Consider the following 22885-nt stretch of genomic DNA (forward strand, 5'->3'; position numbering starts at 1 on the left):
ATTTTTCAAATGTCACACAAATAAGCTAAAGATGGCTGGACTTCCAAGTAAATTCCAAACCCAACATCCTACATAGCAGATAAAGTAAGGCTGGGTCTAATGCCCATATTATGAGTTCCAATAGAGGGCCAGTGACTACAAGACTATTGAAACTGAAAGGTGACCTTCCCCACTTACGCTCACAGAAGTTAGGGTCGCGGACGTCTCTCTCCGGGTGCTGGTAGTAAAAGGGTTTGCACTGCTCACAGCCCCGGCCCATGGTGTTGTGCTGGCAGTCCTCACACACTCCCCCACTGACATTGCCAGTGGCCAAGTAGACTGCCATGTCAAAGTGGCACGAGCTGGAATGTTCATTGCAGTTACACTCTGTGTAGAAAGACAAATGTCAAGAAAAGTCTTTTAGGTCTATTTGCCAATGGAGGAATGGGCTGGTAAGAAGAAAGTTCATTTTGGAAACTAGGGATGAAGTTCAGGCAAACCAGCAATGAACAAGAAGGCACTTGTGCTAAAAAAGGATATATCCACTTATGACATCAGTTTAAATCCTCTATCATGTTGGAAGTCTTCCAAGTGTAAACTTTATGAAATAAGCTCAATAATCTGCCCTCCTTGGAAGAGAATGGGCTACAAAAAGATTAAACCCTTTGGGGAAATTCCCCTCAGAAGCTCATTGGCAGGAAGGATGTCATTGCACAGAGGACACCTTTGAGTCCCACTCAGGGTGGGAGGGGAATATATCACTCCAGAGGATTTTCTAGGCAATTGGTTCCTAGAAAAGCCCGTGGACTACCAGCTTTGAGAAACAGGGTATGAAAATCTGACTCCCTTCCTCGCATTCCCACCACCACAGGAGGCCAGGCTCTTTAGTGAGAATTAAGGTCTGCTTAACAGCCAGACATCCAGCTGGCTTCAGCGGCGCAGTCTGCTCCTTCCCCAGCCCACTCCACAGGGATCGTGGTCCAGCCCAGCCTTAGTCATCTCACTCCAGGATCAGCAATCCACATGGGTTCCTCTCATCTTCTCACAATGAAGCTGAACTGAGCTTGGCCCTCACGGGACTTTACATTCTGGCCTCATTTGTCTCCTCTGTAACACAAGTCGGTGGAGACAGCAAATGTGTCTTATGTGTGCTGATGTTTCCTCAGTGCCCATCAGAGTCTTGTCCTTGATACCTTGGCTGAATTAAACTTCAGAATCATTTCCCAGCATAGACTCTGTGCTGGTCACCAGAATGTCCTTGGGGCTTTGTTCTCCTTCCCTGAACTCCCTTCCACCTTCCCCCTCTCTTTCTTTCTTCTCTTTACCTAAACAATCTTAACTATTCATGCAGTGCTGGCTGGGCTGTATCACTAACAAAACCTTGACCACTCCAGCCCTCACAGCTTCCTGAACTTAAAGAACACCCCTTCTTAGTGGGGGCAGAGGCAGAGGGAGGACAGCTTATGAGAATCACTATGTGGGGGGTTGAGGGGGTGGTGGTGTTTCAAACAACACCTCTGCCCAGAGCATACCTCTGGGGTAGAGGGGTAGACGCCCGGGCGGATGGAAGGATGGATGTATAGATGGAAGTAAGGCAGAGGCTGCAGCTGGGCTGGCAAAGAAACAAGGCCAAACATTCTATGCCATATCTCAACCTTAGTGATCAACCAGGCTGTATTTTTCTTTCATTTTCCTCTCATGGGCATCTTTCTTTAAAAATGTACAATGTCAGGGACAACATCTTTGTTTTCTACTGAATCTGCTAAACTCATAGATGCTGCTCAGTAAATAGTAATTTATTACTTTAGCTGAGTGAATATTGGTTTCCTAAGGAATATCAGGGTGAAGCTGGGAAAGGGGTGGTAACGTCTCTTCCTTTTTATAAAACAATATACTGTTATCATATCTCTAATAAAAAAATGGACAGCAGAGTCTGAATTGATTCAAAATGTCCTTTTGATTGAGACTTACTTTTACAGGCATTGCTGTTTCGACCTTCAGCCGGTCTCCAGGGTAAATCGTGGTAGAAATCCAGACACAGCTCACAGTTTAAGCCCTTGGTATTATGCCTGCACATGCAGTGTCCATGAACCTTGAAAGTTGTACAAACAGGAAAGAGCGAGGTAAGAGATATGCCAGTGACTAGATTTTCTCCACGATCAATGGAAAATATAAACCCCTTTTCATACAAATTCTCATCTCTACTATACCACGATGGGGATTTCTTTGTTTTTAATTTATTCTTCCCCACAGTGACTTCTATCTATTTTGTTGATGGCTATATATTCATCTCTAGGAACTGTTCCTATTATATTATGTATACTCAATAAATATCTTATTAAAATATCAATGAAAAGAACCCAGATGAACAAAATTAGTAAGTTGAGAATTTAAAAGCACACTACTTACAAGTTAAAAAATGTATTATGATAGAAATCAACAAAAGTTAAACGGAGAATTAAATGTATACCCCCCCACCTGGGAAGCAACTCACATTACTGCAGGTTTTACCACTAAGCCAGATAAGAGGTTTTTGTTTGCTTATTTTATTTTTGACTTCGGACACAGCACTTAAAAATTTTTTTGACCAATTATTTTACATTTTTCTTTTACATTTATTTTTTCCTTTAAGAAAGGAAATATAAAATCTCAGAAAAAGATACACATTATTTGGCTTTATGAGGGCCCATGACGCATTGTGTCCCTGCAAGGCATGCTTAAACCCTCAAGGCACATAAATTCTTTCAGTCTACCCAATACACATGTCAACAGCATCTCACCTTAATGCTAGTTTCTATGGAATGGAATTCAGGAACAGGACAGACAGGTCCACCCTGGGCCCACTTTGATAGGAATGCAGTTTGCAGAAGACTAAAATCCTGTCATTCCAAGGTGGTTTCACACAGACTAAAATATAGCTCCAGAGTACACATCACAGGACTCTACAGTTTCTGAATAAACAGTTCAAGGTACTGCGAGATGTGTGACTGTGACATGACCACAAGACACTAGCTATACATCCAATGTGTTACATTAAAAAGTAAATGTAATCTTCATAGGGCTCTCTGAAAGATACAGCAACAAGACTAGGATAAATCTCCCTTTTAGGCTCCGTTAAAAATTCTCCTTTATCCATGCAATAAATTTCTAAATGGAAGTAAAGGAAGACAAGTTTTAGAGAGTCAACTACACTCAATCCTGCACCTTCTTAGATGAAAACTAACAGGCTTTGAAAAGGCAAACAACAAGTGGGCAAGGTTCTGCCTTCACCAGGATGGGAGGCCCACAGCCCTGGGGCAGACTCAGGAGAGCCAGATTTGAATTTCCACCTGCATTTGCTTATTTAAAGCCCTCTGGCAAATTACTTACTCTCTGGTTTCTTCTAATAAGGACAGTTGGTTTAATAATTCTTGTCTGGCTTTAAAATCCTATGGGTCTACAAAAATTATGAGCACTCAGAAAGTAGTAAAATACTCTAACTTTATCCATTTTGCAAATCTCCCAAATTTTTTAAAGTACAAAATTTGAAAACACAGGGAAAAGCAAAACTAGAAGATATAAAGGAACAAAGCCCATTTGATTCCTAAATGGTGTCCTGTGGTTCAGGGTTCAAATTGCCAGGCTCTGTGGACTGGGATCAATTTATGCCTTCTACCATAAAGATCGGAGTGCTTGTGATTTTTCATCTCTTCTAAAGTAAAGGAAGAATATTCTTATTTAGAAAACATTTTTAACATTTATTGATTGAAATATCTACTGTAGCAACAGTCCACAGCAACAAATTCCAAAAATGAATTCAGTGCCTATGAGCAGTCCTTACACTCTGATAGCTAAGAAAGTCAGCAAAGAGAAAATCGGCTATGGTACAAAGGCCTAACTGTAAGTCTGGAAAAATAAAACCCCTAGAAAATGTGAAAGGCTGAAGGTATGACTAGCTTCAATTTTCTTTTTCCACCTGTATAAAGCAGAAAGCCACATGGAACGTGTGCTTACCATTCCTTCTACCTCTTCACTGACTCCATCCACAGGGGCGCATTCGCTGGCATGGCCGTAGCAAAAGCAATTTCCACGAACTACCATGTCATAAACGGCATAGTAGTACTTCTCTCTGATTTCCATTCTGGAATCCAGAAGGTTATCTCCCAAAGTATGCAGTTTCACAAATTTGATTCTCAGGTTGGTGATTTTTAAGAGATCTATAAAGGCCACCAAGAAGATGAAAAGTCTAATACAATGAGCAAGACTTCTTTTGCAATTATACATCTTTTGTCTTCATAGAAAGACTTGACAAATAAAAATGACTTAAGCCAAGTTTACCCCCCTTGTCTGATGTAGATGATCACAGCAGTAAAGTTTAACATAATGTGACACTCTCTGGAAGGAAGAAAGGTCATGACCTTCTCATGAGTTTAATGAGAATGTTTATTCTATGATGGATTTATTTGCAGACTGATGTTTCAGGAAGAACTACAAAAGTGGAGAAATTTAAGAATGTGGTTGCATGATTACCAGAACCTACTAACACATAGTAAGCTAAACTGTTGCAGTGCCATCTGGTTTCCATAGCAATTAGTATCATTCTCAAAATCAGAAAATTCCATTCAGGTGGGAAAGGGTTTACCACAGCACCCCAAATTCTCATTAATAGTTGTCCGTATGTAAAATAATACAATAATTAACAAATAATACAATAATAAATGAGGTTTTATGTACTCACAACGTAAACCTACTCTGGCCCTACACTATATTTCTGTATTTATTTTTGCGGAGGAAAACTATTGGAATTGCCCACCATTTAGATGAAATCCAAGTTACTAAAACAGATTTAACATCACAGGAGAAACACAATCCAGATACAGAACTTCTCAACCAATTTTTCAAGCAGCATGACGATCTATAACTTTTTTGTCATATTTTTACATTACAAATTCACCAATACAATTACCAACACAATGTAGGGGCAGAAGGATAAAAAGAGTTTAGTATTAGGATGTTGGGGCAGACTGTTCTCCTACTTATAAGTTACTTGTAGATCAATTTGTCTTATTTTATCTTCTTTTTCCTGGGTCTAAGACCTCTGCTGATTATGGAAGCTGGGCTGTCAACTGCACTCTAGTCACTTTTTAAGAGCCATGCCACGTTCTGACCGTTTTCATTAATTACTGCATTGCTCTAGTTAAAGTGGACCCCAGAAGATTGATTGGTCCATCTGCCCTCCCACTGAGCTCTGTAGCCCAAAACTGCTCCTACGCTTTACATTCGTCTCTGCTGACATATTGTTATCATTTACAGCACAGGGTAACAGGGAACTGGCCCAGTGCATCAGATACTTTCAAAGCCCAAGTACGATTTTAAACACTTATAATATATGCATAGCTTACAATAGAGACTATAGAAAGAGCTGTGGGTTGAAAGAGAAAGTCCATGAGTCCATGCATTAAACTTGGGCTCTTTGTAAAATCAAAAACTAAACAGAGAAACTGTGGTCTACTGAGCTGAATGGAATTTATGAATGCCAGCATTTCCTCCTGCACAAATGCTTCTGCAAGGAAAGAGCACAAGTGCCTATTGACGAAAGGCCAAACAACAAACTTGAAGAGCAGCTGGAGTATTTAGAAGCCCTTGAACTGATCTTTGTGGAAGCCTTCAGAAGAGCAAACACACTCCGCTCCACTTCCCTGCCATATTTAACAACTCAGCCTTGCACTGACTGGTGTTCTAAGAGGGAAAATCACTTTTGAAGTGAATCTCAAAGGTCTCGACAATAGAAACAACTAAAGAGATATTGTTCCCTTGGTTACAAAGTAAATCAAAAGCATGGAACAGCTGAAATGGATGCCTTTTTGATATAGAAGTAGATTTTTCTGACGCCATCTAACAATAGAAGAGAACAGAATTATAATGTCAACACATTCCCCAAGTCCCACAAATTTCACCTAAAGAGAGACTGTGAGTCCTTTCAGGGACTTGGTGTTGGTGGGTGGAGGACAGGTTGTCTCAGGGGCCCAGGGGACATTTCTCACAAATGGATTGTGAGAACAGGGCGGGCAGACCTCACAGAGCTCACTCATAAATGGCACAGGACTGGACACACCATTAAATATTTGTTTTACAACAGAATGAAAGAGTAAATTATAGACCAGAGGCATCTGGGCCACAGGTAAAATTAAGTGAGGAAACAGCATTCTTCTGGCAATATTCCCTGGATTTCTTCCATTCTAGCCTTCCATTCTTCAGGCTGGTAGTTCCATGGGGCCTTGGTTAAAACAGGCCCCTGCTCGGCAGGGAAATAAGAATCAGCCTGCCCCTGCTCACCTGACTGCGTGCACCTCAGTGGCAGGAGAGGGGCCTCACCCTTTCACCTGGACCACAGGACCAGATCTACGCAAGACCCCAACCACAGTTGATAGCAATAACAATAGTAGCGCAGCTTCAATATGCCGGAAACTTTCTATGTCTCAGGCATTTTGGTAGGTGGTTTACATACATTAACTCTCTAAGCGACCCTAAGGTCAATATTACTCTCCCCATTTACAGATGAACCCCCCCCCAAAAAAAAAAACAGAGGCTTAAGAAAAGAGGCTTTAAGCAAATGACTTGCCCTAGGTCACATAGCTATTATAATATATTACACTGGGATTTAAACCTAAATCTGTCTGACTCCAAAGCCCATTCTTTTAATTTAGTGCACATTCTGCCTCCCAAAAAGATCAAAATGTAATTATGAAAAAAACATAGCAAAGTTACTGAACACTACAAAGAGCTCTGAACTAAGAATCCTAACATAAGGGTTCAGGATCTGAGTGACATTACTTAATGTCACCTTATACCTGTTTTTCAACTGTGAGCCTCGGTTTACTCAGCTGTGAAATGGAAATACAACCCTCACCTTGTTGAGCACATTGAGCATGGCTAAGACTTCTGATTTCCCCTTACTATTCTTTCTTCTCTTCCTTTGACAATAAGAGCCCCACTCAAGAGTATGAGAGAGCAGAGGGGCAGCTAGTGAGAGATCTTCCACAGAGGCACCTGCAGTGTAGCCATGTGGCTAACTATAGCCAATGGAATGCAAGGAGAAGTGATAACAGCTTTGTGTCACTTGCCCTTTGCTTTCTCCCCTCCCACAGGTTGGGACAAGTACATTGGTCTGGCTCTAACTATATGGACAAAGACAGTAAGGCAGAAGGAACCTGGGAATCTGGGTCACCTACTGGCTAGGGTTGCCAGATTTAGCAATAAAGATACAAGATGCTTAGTTAAATTCGAATTTCAGATAAACAATCATTTTTTAGTATAATTACATCCCAAATATCACATGGGACATAGTTATACTAAAAAAATAATTCATTGTTTATCTACAAGTAAAATTTAACTGGGTGTCAATCTGTATTTTATCTGGTGAGCCTACTCATGGCAATTGAGCTACTCTTCTCCAAAAATCCCCATGGGTGATTTTGTAAGAGAGAAATAAATTTCCATTTATTTGAGCCATTGTATTTTGGGAGACCCTTTGTTACAACAGCTTTATCTAATAGCTTAATCTATACATATATATACACATACACATATACTGAGCAATAAAATAAATAAGGTATTGTGAGACGCATAACTGTTTGAGTACACATGACGAAAATTTTTCACTCTTATCAAAATGTGTTCCCCATCAGTGAGGGTTTGATTATTGCTGATTTTAAGAGCTTCTGGTAGGGTATTGCAGAGAAAGAACAAATGAAGAGGGTAGATTTAGCACTGAATATTTAGATTCTGGGTAGAAGTGCTCTGGGTAAAAGTTTTTCTATGATTGCTATTTTCTGTAAACTTTTATTTGAAAATAAGCTTACTCTGTATTCTTGGACTATAAGGATCTTCTATTTTGAAAGCAGGATCTAAAGCACGAAATATCACCTAAAAATAGATAAAAGAGTAATTGGCATTTTTGCAATAATCAAAAACTATATTTGCAAGTAGGATGTAATACAAAAAAAGCAAACAAACCTCTCCTTCTGTTGATGGTTCGATGTCAGAATATCGGGAATCACAAATTATATCGTCAACTTTCTTCATGGGGCCGGTTGAAATGCCTGGAAAGGAGCTCTCACAGTCATAAGCAAAGTATCTGTACACGCCCCACGTCTTCCCAAAGTCAGAGGACCGTTCTATCAGCATGGCGGCTGGGCGGAATGTCTAAAGACAGGGTGGAAAAGATTTATTTAATGTTTTTTATCTGTAATGGGTTTTTAAAAAAAACCCTCAGATGACAATATCACTCAACTGACTGCATGTGGTTGGTATTTCAGAATGTAGCTGGATTTCAAATACTTCAGATGGTTCCATGGAGCCTCTTCTCAAGAGGAAAGTGTCTAGCCTCTAAACCGCACTTCCTCCCACCCTACCAAAGACTAGTAAGCTGTTTCTCTTTAGAAGCTGAGTATAAACGGGGCTTAATAACAGACAAGTCTTGTATATTTAGTCACCAGACACATAATACGATTGTTCAGTTTGAGTGCTTGTTCTTTTAACTGTTCATTTAATTATCCAATAGATGTGTAGTAACTGCTACTCAGTACCACACATATGCTCTAGATAGTCTAATGAGGTATCAATATGGGTATAAATCATTTACACACAATATGTCAAACATCAGAGTAGAGTCACATGTGGTGTACTTTGGGAAAGCAAGAGGGAGGAATTACTAACTCAAGAATCTGGGAAATCCTACAATTCCATTCCTAGCTATACACCCAAAAGGACTGATAACAGACTCAGACCAATACGTGTACAAGAACATTCATAGCAGCATTATTGACAACAGCCAAATAGGAAAAACAACTCAAATGTCCATTAACAAATGAATGGATAAATATAAACTATATACCTGCAATGAAATGCTATTTGACCATCAAAAGGAATGAAATTCTAATATTTCCAACATAGATGAGCCTTGAAAACATTACAGTAAGTGAAACAAGCCAGGCACGAAAGGACAAATATTGTATGATTCCACTTGTATTAAATGTCTGGAATAGGCAAGTGCACAGAGACAGGCAGTAGAATAGAGTTTTCCAGGGGTTGTGGGAGGGGTCAATGAGGAGTTGCTGCTTAATGGTGCAGAGTTTCTATGTGGAATGATAAAGAAGTTCTAGAAGTAGTGGTGATAGTAACACAATATTGTGAATATGCCTAATGCCATTGAACTGTACACTTAAAAAGGGTTAAAAAGGCTAATTTCGTATTATGTATATTTCACCACACACAAAACTGGCGAATGCTTCAGAGAGAAGATGGCATCAAACTAAATCTTAAAAAGGTAACTGGGGGTTTCCCAGGCAGCGGCGGAGGAAGCTGCAAGTGGCAGAAGAGGTCACTTGGGGCAGAATAGGAAGGAATTCGTCTGCCGTGCAAAGGGGTTTACTTTTCATCTTTAAGCAATGAAAGGGAAACACAAAGATTTAACTGAACAAAATGAAACCAAGCAATAGAGAAAAGATGAAGGGCTTAACCCAAGCTTTACAGTTTGAATACAGATAATAGGTTGGAATTGACCGTTCTGAAAATTTATTAAAAGTAAAATATATTGAATTATATTTCAGTGGAAAGGGAGGGAGAGGAAAGAAACACAGACACCTGAGCTTGGGTAGCTGGGAGGACTGTGCTACTAACAACAAAGACACAAACAACTTTGTGTCTTTGAGATGCGAAGGCATTTGGTTCTGGACTAATGACATGTGAGCCATCCATATGGTGACGCCCACTAGACAATTAAAAAGTGGTCAAGCACGTGGCTGCAAGAATGGAGCGTGAAACATGGATTTGGGATTCACTGTATACTTACAATATTTGAAACCTCCACACATATAATTTCCCCCCAAAGAGCAACAGACAAGATAAAAGGGAGCCAAAGTTGGAGCTCCAGGAAAATGCATCAACAAAGGGCTAGACAAGGAAGCAAAGAGAGTGGTGCCCAGAACTTTAATTACATTATATCATTTAACTTTCTGTTATGGGCTGAACTCTATCCTCCAAAAATTCTCATGTTGAAGACCTAACCCTCAGTACCTCAGACTACGACTGTATTTGGAGGTAGGCTCTTTAAAGGGATAAAGTAAAATGAGGTCACTGGAGGGGGTCCTAATCCATTATGACTGGTGTCCTTATAAGAAGAAATTAGGATACAGACAAGAACAGAAGGAAGGCCATGTGAAGACAAAAAGAAAAGACAGTATCTGTAAGTCAAGGAAAGAAAAAGCCTTAGAAGGAACCAACTTTGCCAATACCTTGAGCTCAGACTGTTGTTTAAGCCACCCAGTCTGTGGGACTTCCAATGGAATGCTAGAGAACCGAAACAGCCTCACAACACACTTATCTTAATGGATGAGGAAGCTGAGGCTGAGAGACATCAGCTGACTTGCTAGCTGTCTGTGGAGCTTAGATTCAAACCCAACACCAAACCTACCTTTCTGTCTCACTGGCTAATGGCATAATAGAAGACTGAAAAGTGGATTTCAAAGAAGAAGGAATAACAGACAAAAATCTTGGAAACAGACGCAGGACAAAGGTTTGGGGGGTTGATGTGAGCAGAAGCAACTGGAAATAAGAGGTGAGGCAGAATGAGCAGTAAGAGTAGGCACATGCTTAAACACTGATGAACAAGTAAAGTGGAAGCCAGGTTACGATGAAGATCAAGGAAGTTAAACAGAAGCTGAACAAAGACACTTCTGAACTAAAACTAGTCCTTGACAGAAATTCGGGTGACAACTATGGTATAAACTAGCACATCCCCAGGCCTCCGCTTGCCTCTCTTAATAATTCTGCTGGTCTTTTCCATTGATAAAAGGAGACAAAGGTAAGGAAATGGAAGATCACATTTTGACAGATTCTTTGACTTATTTGATTACTAGTTGCTCAGGTTCCTTCTCTTCTCTTCTCTTCTCTTCTCTTCTCTTCTCTTCTCTTCTCTTCTCTTCTCCTCCTTTTCTTTTCTTTTTTGACCAATTCAGGAATATAAACAACTATACTTAATTAGAACTTTAAGGTCAGGGGAAAAAACCCAGTAGCCAACTGAACCAGGGCAAACTCCCCGCAAGAACGGCTCCTAGGTGGTGATACCTGGGGAGAGACTAGCCTGATGTCTGTGTCACAGGGGAGCAGAGAGGGAAAGCCCTATAGCCAGTTCTTGCTATGCTTCCTTCTCCCTCCTTCCTGGAAATGTCTAAGTCCCAAAGGACCACTGGCAGGTTATCCAATTTCCTGTGGTGTGAAGAAGCTGCTGGAAATGAGAACAACACATTTTACCGACAGAACGGAAGACTTTCCACACTCTTTGCTTAGTCACCAGCCTTTTCAAGTCCTCACAGTGCTGCACAGTTGCCTCTGAATTTATACTAAATAAAAGGGCTGTGGATTTGGAAACATCTGGCCATATACAAAAACACTGTATATATGCTGAATGAATTTTGCTAGCTTAAGAAAACGCAATCCTCTTAGCATTCAGTCATGACCATGTCAAACAGGAGTAAGCAAGACATGTATTCATTCTCATCCCCTTCCTATCCTCACTATTGTCGCCGATATCACCACCCTCCTAGTCACTCAGCTTAGAACACGAGTCATCTTTAAGCTACTCCTGTCCTTACTCTTCCTCTCACTGCTCTGCTTCTAATCTTTCTCTAATTCATGGTTTAACTTTTGATTCTAAGGGTTCCAACTGACCTTCTTAGAAAACAGGCTCCACATCTTGGCGATGATTCTCAGGCAGCAGTAGCAGGGTAACAGGGGATATGTGCAATCTAAAGAAGCTTCCCGTAATGCTGCCGAGACATCTGGGCTGAGGATCCCAGACAGCCTCTGCATGGACACCAGCCCTCTCCTGAGTCAGCGCTTTTTACACACTGACCTCAACAAGAACTGTCCCAGGCCCTCCTTTGCATTTCTGCTTGCCTCCATCCCTGAAATACAGGTCTCATTTCCTGTCAGTTGCTCTCTGTTTCCTATAAAATTCACAATCCTTAGGAAGTAGTCAAGGTCCTTCTGTCCTCTTACTTCCCTTCCTCCCCTCACCACCCCAAGGTCAAGGTAAATCTACATTGTTCATGCTGAATGAACAGAGGTATGCTCTCAGACTGTTTCCTCTGCCCAAGACGGCTTTTCTTCCACCTCCTCCCACTGAAATCCAGCTTGTTCTTCCTGGCACAGGTCAAGGGCAGCCCCAGGCCGCTCCTCATGAAGCTTCCTCTCGTATCTCAGGCTAAAGTTAATCTACCACTCCTCTGTGCTAATGTACATTATCTGACCTTTTTCTGTAGCTGTTAGCATACTCAGCCGTGAACGATGAGTTATGTGCAAGTATGTTTCTCCCTGAGAAAACAGGAAGTTCCAGGAGGGCAATAACTCCACTATCTTTAAAATATCCCATAAAGCTTGGAGCAGTTTCTGACAAATGGAAGGTGGTTAGACTCATTAATTTACTTACTCATGTCTCAGTAAATATTTGCAGAAGCAATTCTGGGCCAAGCATTAGCATATATAAAAATGGTCACAGTCTGACTAGGGAATCCCACTGGGGCCTATCCCACTAGGTCAGGGTAGTGAGATTACCCCTATTCCCAAAGCAGAGGGGTATAGGGGTCACACAACCCTATAATGTAGCTGTTACTGCTGTTCCCACTTTCTAAAAGGAAAAGCCAAAGCTCTGGCCATGCACACCGGTAAAGGGCAGAATGCAGGTTCACACCCAAGTCACAACCATAGAGATTGCTTTTCACATATGGACTGGAACCCAAAGATGAGTTCTCACTCATAAAGTATGATACCTTGTTCCCATTCTTCACATCTCAGTTAAATCACCACCTCCTCCATCTGACCTTCGGTACTCCTGGGCAGAACTGCATCTCTGGCCCCTTGTACTCACTTGAATGAGTTTCAACTATAGAATCTATGCCCAAAGGACCTTTGTATGTAAAGGAACTCAGAACTACCCATATATGTAAACAGTTGCCCTTTCCAGAGTAAAAAATAGGACCATTAACATTAATAAAGATGACTGAGTATATTCAGGTGTCACATTACAGGAAGGCAACATCCTCGCACGTAGCTGAGTTTTAATTCTACCTGCCAGGTTGAGTGTGTGATAAATGAAGGGACAAGGAGTAAATGAGGAAGGTGTTTAGGGGAAGCCTTCCCCACCCTCTCAGTATCAGGTGTCACTGTGTAAACTTTCCTCCTCAAGCCCAGAATTCCTCCCAGTCACGTTCTGACCTCCACACCCACGCATGCCCCAGTCTCGCAGGCTTCAGGAGCAGATAAATATGAGACTTTCATGGCTACCTGCCCACATGGTAAATCTACCCTGGCACCTTTTCCTAACCTGAGAGTGTGCAGATAAGGCCCCCAACTCCAACTGGAAACTATTCGCAAGTGATTTGAATCTGAGAAGTAGTAAGTAAATTATGGGCTTTGTGTGCACCAACATGTACTCTAAGCTGTGTGAAGCCTGTCATTTCCAGGCAGCTGCTTGAGAAGAAACAAAGGGACTTTATGCAGAGACATTCCCCCCTCCTGGAGTCATTTTACATCTCAAAAAGAAAAAGGATGAGAAAATCCACATTTAAGAAGACATACGCAATTCTTAAGGAACTGTAAACTGTTCTCACAAATTTTGCAAAACCTTGGAAACTAAAGACAATACACTTCCTTTTCAGTTACCAAACTCAGCATTAAACCACTGACACAAGCAATCAGATCAGGGATTTACTCTCCAGATGTTTTGTTGTGGTTTGGGAAAGTCAGAGCTGCCTCTCTCTGTGAGGAAGTAAGAAGACACCTGATTAAAAGTTTACAGTTGAATTACCTTAGAATAGTGGCTTTCTCTACTTATTGCCATGAAGATAGAGTATTTGTTAAGCATAATTATTTATGCCCATGTTTAAAAAACTGCCCAATTCTCCCAACTGATGGCAACACTAATATTTAAGTTCCCATTCAGGTCAGTTCACAACAGACATCTGTTTTGAAAGGGGGATTGCACAGAATCCTCACATGTCCCTTGTGAGGAAGTTATGGATTCCTTACCTTGAAGGTCATAATGAGATGAGTAAAATGGAATTCTGCTTCCAAATCCAGTTGGATGGTTACATTTTCCACGCCTACAGATTAAAAAAAAAAAAAAAGGAAACAGTAATGTAAACAGGAACATCTGTGAACAGTTGAGGCTATTTTCTTAAGTTATCATTATGCTCCTCATAGAAATCCTCTGTGCCTGAAGAGGCAGATACGATTACAATAAACCCATGTCCTGACTAAGGTGGTGAAGCACAAATCGGAAGGATCCTTCAGCCTTCTACAAATCCTTCTGGAGCTTAGCATGTTGAATCTGCCCACTGGAATATGCCATCTGGCAGCATGCCTCTAGCTGTGTCAAGGACATCTTTACTTAGGAAACAGTGAAACATCTTCCCATCCCTCTAAGCCAAGAAGCTCTCCAAGGGGAAAGGAGAGGGGCACTTCCTGAGCACAGTAGGGGCTCGGTTTGCAGTCTAAAACACAGGACACAATCCTCCTTCAGGAGAAATACAGATACTCCTTTTTTTTCTATGTAGCAGCAAGGAAAATACGAGTTATACTCCAGTTTAGAAAAACCCATCTCTGATGGGGAAGGCTTTGGATGCATTTCCACAATTGAAAAACTATGCCAAAGAGACAAAGCGTTGGTCCAATAAACAAACTAGCCCAGACAAATACTAACATCTCCTCTTTGAGGGGAAAGCCTGAACAAACAAATGAGCCTTTGCACCATGTCCCGAGGGTACATCAGACCAACTGTAACACACAGAAAGGCCACTGGAATTCCAGAGATGGACTACATCTCTGCCCCAATCCCTTGTGCCCTGCCTGTTTGGTAAAGGAGACCTTCCACCTTTCCTGTGCTTCAGAGAGCCTTTAGGGCCCATCTTCCAAAGCAAAAGAAGCCTCAAATGCTAGAAGACAGGAATGGGCCAGAATGAATCATGTCCCCAGCTGGTGTATTTTCAGGAAATCAGTCGGACTTTTGAAATAAACTCTCCAGCTGGGAAACTACCAAGGCAATTGGGGGAGGGGAGAGTGATCACTGGAACGGATGTAAGTTAGCTGGAATGTTACAGAAAAACATTATAATCATCCTAACTTTACTAAATTATTAAAAAGAACCATTATTATAAACCTGTTCTGGACATTTCTTTTCGTATGAAATGTTAGCCAAGCAACTATATGTCTCTCCTCTCCCAAGCTTTTAAAAACGTGAAATATTTGTTCAAAATGAAGAGATAACGAAATAATAGAAAGTACAAACAAGACTGGTACCATTCCTGCAACGCAAGACCACACGCTTCGACGCATGGCCTGAAAGCACATTCCACTTTAGATTTATGACCTAGTACAGCACTACAGTTTTTTTAATATGGGAAGAAAAACCCAGCGAGAAGAAGCAAGACCATTCTTAGACGGTGTATTTGATTTCTGTCAGACCTAGGAACAGATCACCACACAGGGGAAATTCAAAGTTAGCCAAGCCCGAGAACTGATCATTTAATGCCACCATGGAAAGCTCAGTTTGGACAAAACACACAGAAAGTAGATATAATCACATTTACAAAAAAAAGTCCTTAGTTGTGCACCCTCACTATCAGATGACAGAGAAATGACAGGTGATAGTAACCACTGGTCTGACTTTCCAGAGACCAAGCCCCATCAGTCTCATGTTGTCTAACCTTGTCTCAGAGTGACAGAGAAATCAAGCCCCTCTCATTGGAAAACCCTTCTTTCTGGCATTTGGTTTCTCTTGTCATACAAATTAAAAGCTGTAGAAAATTTTTACTGATGTAACCAAGAAAAACCTCTTCTTTAGAACCATAGCACAAGATGAACTATTTTACTGTCCATCACCTAAAATGGGAACAGTCTTTCTTCTAACACTGAGGTGTCCTTCTGTTTCCGTTTCCCTAGAAGAATGTGAGCAGTCAGGAGATGCTCCTCAATTAATTGTAATAAGTTCTACACTATCTCAGGGGTCCTCTGTGTTCAGGTGCAGATTTACAGAAACTTTCACACTGATCTATGGACCAAGAGATCCTCCTCCTATAAGAATTAATAAGGCTCTAACAAATACATGCTTTCTGGGAGCCAGTCTATTTCAATCAAGCTGGTAACCACTGGAGTTCCAAGGCCAACCAGTGAACAATTCAACCCTCTCCAGAAACCAACAGTCTTCTAGAAAGCATGTGGGATTTCCTAGTCAATGATGAGGAAATCTACTAAGGGAGTTCTTTACAGAATGATGAATGACTGCAAGCATCCCAAAACATCTCAGGTATAGGGGGTCTAATAATCAGATCTAGTAGTGTCCATGCTTTCTATAGCCAGGCTTAGGTTCACTTCTGAGAGCCCTTACTCATGATTTTTTTAAAAAAATCTAATGATACCTGGTTAATTAACAAACACAGTAACTCTACCTTTATTCCCCAAAGCTCAGTATTCAAGTTTAAAACAAATGCAAAAATAATTTTGGCTTAATTTCACAGTAATAGTAATACCATATTTGATGAATTTATTAAACCAAAAGCCAAAAGGCAAAGAGGAGATGACAGAGCAAACTGACATACTCACTGGGGAAACTGACTTGGGGTCATACACATGTTGACCGAGTCTTTGAAAAATCACATCTAGTACTTATTCATCGTACTATCAATTTTTCTTTAGATAGAAGGAAGGTGGTGATATTGGTGGGGGCTGATTCTGGCCTTTTACTTGGGGTTGATCCAAACGAGAGATGCTATATTTTTGTGCAAGAATAAGGGCCTGAGATAGTACAGGCTTTCCCACGCCCTCTTCAGCACCTACACACTCCCCAAAGGCCCCCCTCAGAATGAGGACTAGGAATTACTTTGGTCTAGCATGAAAGACTGCTTTCTTATAGGGAGTGCATGCTTGGGAAGAAGGATCAGATTTTACCAAAGAAGTTAGTGCTTCAGGCAGTAAATGTATCAAAGGCCATGATCACAGGACAGAGGAACCATAATTACAAGTACCCAGGAGTCTGTCAACCCCTTCCAAGTGACCAATCACACTCCACAAACTTGTTCCCACAAGAACCACATACCATTTTCAGATTGCCACCACATCTTAAGGCGGTTTGGAGCAAATGTAGTGACCACATTTTCAATGAGATGACTATCAGGATTGAGGGTCTCATGGTAAGGATCTTGTGAATTGCATATGAAGCATTTTTTGTCCTCCTGAAAGCAAAGTGACTTTCATGAGTCTGGGAAATAATCACTCACATATACACACACACACCCCACAATAAAATTCAAGCCCATAATACAAAAATCAAACCTACTTGCTTAAAAAAAATGGATGCCAAAATTACTTAAATAATGTATCACATGCCCTTCACTTTAATTTACAGTGTATGAAATTCTCCTGAAAATTTCCTCCTCTTTTGCAAATTCAAGATCAAAAGTAAAAGGTATTGTTTTCACCACCTATTAATTTAATCAAAATGAAATTTCTAGGCCTAAGCCTTAATCTCACTAAATAGCTAGACAAGCTTACTCTTCAAGTGAAATGCAGAAGAGGTATTAGAGAATTCTTGCAGACATAAAGCAAACTGAAAAGGAAAAGGAAAAAAAACCCAATTCACTTGGCCTGATTTCCTAAAACCTACATAAGGCAGAAATCAACTATCAGGCAGATGTATTCAAGAACCTTCGGGAACTACAGAACAAGACTTCTTAGCTTCTACTCTGCCCAAGCTGTGAACCAGCAAATGAGTGGTGGTGGCCTACAAACGACACACTCCTCAGGATATCTGGGGACTGGGGTACCAGGCTGTCCCATTGTGCTGGGAGCACTATAAATTGTGACCAACTCAAAGAACACCAAAGTGGACCTGAACTGGAACTGAGGAATACTTCAGGTTGTAGAGTAGCTCTGAACTGCTCTCTTCTCACGCTCCTGCTCCCTACAATGGGGGCCACAGTATGGCCACCCTGGCAGTTGGGTCAGGAAAGTTCAAAGAACGCTCTTTGTATTCCAGCATGGTAAATCATAAATAACATGACTTAACAGTTCCCTCTTCCCCACAGAGCTCTGGTTTCTACCTAAGTTTTCTGAAATGCAGATTACCCTTAAGTCTGAGAATGTACTGAGACTGAAATCTATAGAGACCCACACACATCTTACAAAAACATTTAGCAATGGTGGTATTTTTAGGAGGACAATATCAACTGGCAGCACTTTACAATTCTATTTATTTACCTTCTTCCTCCCAAAAGAATTTAGAACCTGGCAAAATGTGCTAATGAAACTACAGAGACCAGAAGTCAGGGGTGCAGTGGGACCCTGAACAAAACATAAGCTTCCTGACTTGTTTTTCACACCCGCTAAATGCCTGAGGGAAAGTGCATGCCCAGCCCCTTTCTTTAGGATCTGGTATCTATGGAGAGCACTCCACAATTTCTTGGCTAATCACCTAAACCAGAGAGTCTGGTTCTACTTGCTTTTAACACAAATAGTCCAAATCTCATTCTGGTCAAAACTGGTTTCAGAACTGGGCGATTCATTACAGAATGGCCTGGCCTCTGCGGTAAATGCTAGCATAATATTTTAAGTACAACGTGTATGCTAATATTAGAAGAGGTAACATCTACTGCCTTCATTAACTTTTCAAGGACACTAATACTGAAGAACAATTACCAGAACTTACAAAAAGTTTAATTATAGCCTCTCTCTTAATCAGGAGGAAACAGTCTAGACATCTCTGCATAAATCTGGAAGCAAATGAGTGGAATCCACTTTACCACATTCCTTTGGTTTAATTTATCACGTTTCCAGAATGGGCTCCCCTTCTGCTTTGTAAAAGTGACTCCATGTTAAGGAATCTGCTATGTAAACCACACCACACCATCTCACTTCTAAAGGGCAGGCATACAGGTGGATGAAGCAACCAAAATTAGACCAATTGGTTTGGAACTTGCCCCACTTGTGAGATTAACACCTGCTTGCCTGAGAGGCCAGAGATATCAGTCTCCTTTTTAAAAATCAAGGAAAAGGGATTCTCATTCTGGATAGTTTCCACTCTGTTTTCTTCTAGAATGTGTTGAGTTTATAAAAATGTGACTTCTGAAATCTAAAATCTAGTTCTACTTCTGGAAACAGAAAACACCCTGAAATTCCATTTAGGTCCTCATCTATCAGGGTACCATGGCAACCAGGTCATTTTTGAAAGCATCTGATCCTGGTATCTAATAAAGGTGGATGGGAGAACAGCACCAAACGAGGCGAGAAAAACAGGTCTGATGACTGGAGTGACCTTACAAGGTCAGCGGTGTAATATCCTTTATCCAAGTGCAAAATTTGAAAAAAAAATCCAAGATCACTTCTTGTTATTTAAAAAGTAGCGAAAAAAGAAAGAAAATAAAGAAAAAGAAAAGAATGTTTCACCCGTATTTCCACAGGGGAAAGATTAAGTGCTCGCTCGAGCACGCACACGCACACGCACACACACACAGGATTTCTGGAGCCCCTGGAGCGGGTGGGTTGCAGCCTGCGAGTAGGGCAGTAGCAGGGGCCAGGTCTGTCTGCAACCCTGTCTTTCCATACTGCCTGTGCCGGCAGCGGTGACCACAGGAAGCGTTTGGTGGATGCAACTGTGCAAATTGATATGGGGCAAAAGGGTGGGCTACCAGCGGAATCCCGGGCCTCCCTGGTTTTGCCGACTTCCTGTCTGGATAGGTGGCAGGATGAGGAGTCCCCTGTGCCAGCCGCTTTGGTCTGTACTGGAGGACGTGCGCTTAGAGCGTCCAGCTGGGCTCTCCGAGCTCACCTGGAGGTGGCTAACGATGCAGTAAGGCTCGGGCGTGTGCAACCCGCAAGTCGAGGTTACCGAAAGCCTCTGTGCTCGGCCGATGAGAAGGTCGCCAGTGGCTGGGTAGCAGCTGCCATCCGCGCAGCCATAGCTGAACTCCGGTTCTTGAGCGCGCACTCGGACCCCGAACACCACTGTGGAAGGGGTAGATGGGGGTGGGGAATGGGGGATTGCGAGTAGAAAGCGAGTCCGAGCAAAAGGAACAAGCAGGGGCCGGGATAGTGTAGGTTAAGAAGAAAGCAGAACGCACAGAAAAGAGACAATGGAGAGGTGAGTGAGGGAAAGGAGGGGAAGGCGGGGATGTGGAGAGGCGAATTCGGAGAGAAACAGACAGGATCTCAGGCTTATCCAGCAGCCAAGGGCATCGCGCCCACCCTGATTTGCCCCGGAGGTGGGGGCAGCTTGGGACACAAAAGACTATGTGCAGACCCGCCACTTCGACGTGACTTGACCTGGGTGCAATGTAGCGAGCAGGCAGCCAAACGCTGCACATCAGCGCTGGAGTGTGTATGTGAACCCGCGTGCACGCGGCAGCCCGTGCATCCTCGCTGTGAATGCGAATGTGTGTGCGCGCGCGGAAATCTGTGATCATGGGGGCACAGGGGAGAGTGTGTGCCTGTGTGTGTGAGCGCACACACGTGCACGAGCAAAGATCCCTAGATGTGGGGCAGTGGTGGAGGGCTCGCGAGGGAGTCCGCTTTCTCGAGCAAGGAGCGAGCAGAGAATTCCCGAGGCTCTGGAGCGGCTTCAACGCTTTGCCGTTCCAGGGTAGCTCTGCGTCCAGCTGTTCCTGGCGCCATCCGGGGGCAGACAGCGCTAGTTAATTAAAGCCACATGGCCCCAATCTGTTCCCAGGACGAAGCCTGCGCTCAGCTCAGGCACTTTCCTGGGAAACGGGCTCCTAGGAACCTTCCGCAGCGGCCCATGCCACCCCAAGGAGCCTTCCCCCACGCAGTGGAGAGCCCCAGCAGGAATATGTCAAGTCCGGAGCAGCGGCCGCTGGACCCAGAGCTCTGAGCACAGAGCCGGGAGTATGCGGGTCCGCGATGATCTTCGCGCGCCGTGCTCAGCAGCCACCGATGGCGCGGGCGTTTAATCCCAGGGCATAATTTCCATTCCAGTCCCTCTTCCTATCCCCCAGGTTCCCTCGAAGCTGGGTCAAAAGGCTTTGGGGTTTTCTTTCCCCACATCCAAGCCCACCCCTTCCCCCACCGTTTCCTCGGAATTACCTAAGACACTGAAAGCGAACACCTGGAGCAGCCCCATGTCCAGTCCCTGCAGACGAGGGGACACGGCAGAAGAGCGATCACCGAGACGCTTGCCCCGTTTTCCCGTGTTCCTTTACGGAGCAGTGGAGTGGGGGGGAAAAAGGCAAATGTTCAGAGAGAAGCGAGGGGCCCTTCCATTTCCTGCCGCTCCCACGGAAACGGGGGTGGGAGGGTGGGGAGGGGGAAATCGCGCAGCCACTTTGTTCAGCTCACCCGACGAAGCGAGCGCTCTCCCAGCGGCCGGCAGCCCAAGCCAAAGAAGGGAATTAGAAAGTTTAGCCTAGGGAGGAACCGAGGGAGGCGCCTCTGCTCATGCGCATTTGGAGAGTCAGCGGAGGGGGAGGGCGGCGGGAGGCCACAACTTGGCCTGGAGGGGCGCTTTTGTTTTAAGGACGCGCCCGCCGTCGCGGCAGGGTTTTGGCTCTTCCAATACCCCGCGAGGGGCTCCGGGGATGCCACCCCGTGCGGGTCCCCAGCGGTGTGCAGGGGGCGGGCTGTGCCTGGATTGGTCTTGGAGCTGGGTGTTCAGATCCGTGGGCTTGGAAGGCTGGTCAGGACCTCCCGCGCTCTCGTGCAATTTACTTTTGTGAGGAGTGAGTCAGGAAAAGGTGCACTACGCTACTAACTCTTGCACTAAGCACTCCAGGAAGGCCGGTTAAACTTTTACACAGGGTCGACAAGTCAGGCTGGTTCCTGAGAAACGAACTGTCTGGAATAGGTGTCCCTGAGCTTGGACTAGGCGGGACATCTGTGTCTTCGTACCAGGGAAGAAAACTGCTCTTCACTTCGCTTCCTTTGCGCACACATTTATCCAGGACCTGCCCAAGTGGCCACGGCATTGCATTAGCCACCTGATTCCGTTTTTAAAAATAGACTTCTTATCTGAATCTAGATAATGGCTCTAATTCAGTTAATTTCTCGATAGGCACTTTTGTTAAGTGACGCCTTTTCCCATCTCACCTTGACAGGGTTGACATAACAAGGAAGCTGGAGGTCTCTTCATGAGACGCACTTCCCCACAATCTTAAGCACCACGTCGGCAATACTAGAGAGAAACTCTATGGTACCTATACAAATAATGAGGTAGGGGAGAGGGGCTCTAATGAAAGGTCTCAAGCGACACCGTGTGTGACCTGTCTGGTTAAATAAAAGGTAAAGGTAAGCTCACTAATCTCCTAGGAGTTGGAGGGGGAAGAGAGAGGTGGGTGGCAGGACTCTGCCTCCCTTTCCATGAATTAGCCCAGTTCTGCTGCCTTAGCAACGGAGTGAGTCAAGGCTTTAGCTTTCCTGAGTCCTGCTCTGGGCAAAAGTGCCTGGAAGAGGGAAGTGTAATTAGTTGTTAGTCCTAGTCAGGAGATTTCGCTTGTTTTCTGATTAATCACCCAGGGAGAAGGGGTAAGTGCCCAGTTAGTTGGTCAGTTTTTAACTTAGCTGTAATGAAATAGGGCCCAAGAAACTTTAATCATTAGACCATAGAGTAAGTTGCTTTATGAGTTTATAAATATGTTTTAGCTGAGGGAGGCAGGAGCCGCAAGTTTTAGTGATGCATTAATTATTCACCAAATCAGCACTTACCCTGCTGCAACCTCTAACTTGCTCAGGATCCTTCGTGCTGGCTGGGCAGCCCTGGGAGCACTGAGAAACCAGGTGCTCTTTGAAGGTTTAATGTTGCAATGCAGGGTCTTCAGAGCTTAATTAAAAGTATTAAATGAAAAAATCTCTTTTACCCTTGTCCAGT

At 43.1% G+C, this 22885-nt stretch overlaps 1 protein-coding gene across 2 annotated transcripts in view; it reads right to left on the reverse strand.

The window, feature by feature from the left end:
• LAMB1 (laminin subunit beta 1) overlaps positions 1-21491 on the reverse strand; it is a 64923-nt gene extending 43432 nt beyond the window's left edge. Inside the window, exons 1-10 of one of the 2 annotated variants that reach the window (XM_045827525.1) lie at positions 21361-21491; positions 21109-21218; positions 19838-20013; positions 17111-17246; positions 14047-14120; positions 7975-8163; positions 7821-7884; positions 3973-4175; positions 1951-2071; positions 178-366 (exon numbers count right to left, since the gene is read on the reverse strand). In XM_045827525.1, the coding sequence (XP_045683481.1) occupies positions 178-366; positions 1951-2071; positions 3973-4175; positions 7821-7884; positions 7975-8163; positions 14047-14120; positions 17111-17246; positions 19838-20013; positions 21109-21145 (1189 nt within the window). In that variant the 5' untranslated portion in view covers positions 21146-21218; positions 21361-21491. Of the gene's footprint in view, positions 1-177; positions 367-1950; positions 2072-3972; positions 4176-7820; positions 7885-7974; positions 8164-14046; positions 14121-17110; positions 17247-19837; positions 20014-21108; positions 21341-21360 lie in introns of those variants that run through there. The other variant, XM_045827526.1, reaches the window with a different exon arrangement.
• Positions 21492-22885: the final 1394 nt, after the last annotated feature.

Source organism: Phyllostomus hastatus, unplaced genomic scaffold (genome assembly GCF_019186645.2).
Source record: "Phyllostomus hastatus isolate PE091 unplaced genomic scaffold, TTU_PhHast_1.1 phas_scaffold_78, whole genome shotgun sequence".
Taxonomy (NCBI): domain Eukaryota; kingdom Metazoa; phylum Chordata; class Mammalia; order Chiroptera; family Phyllostomidae; genus Phyllostomus; species Phyllostomus hastatus.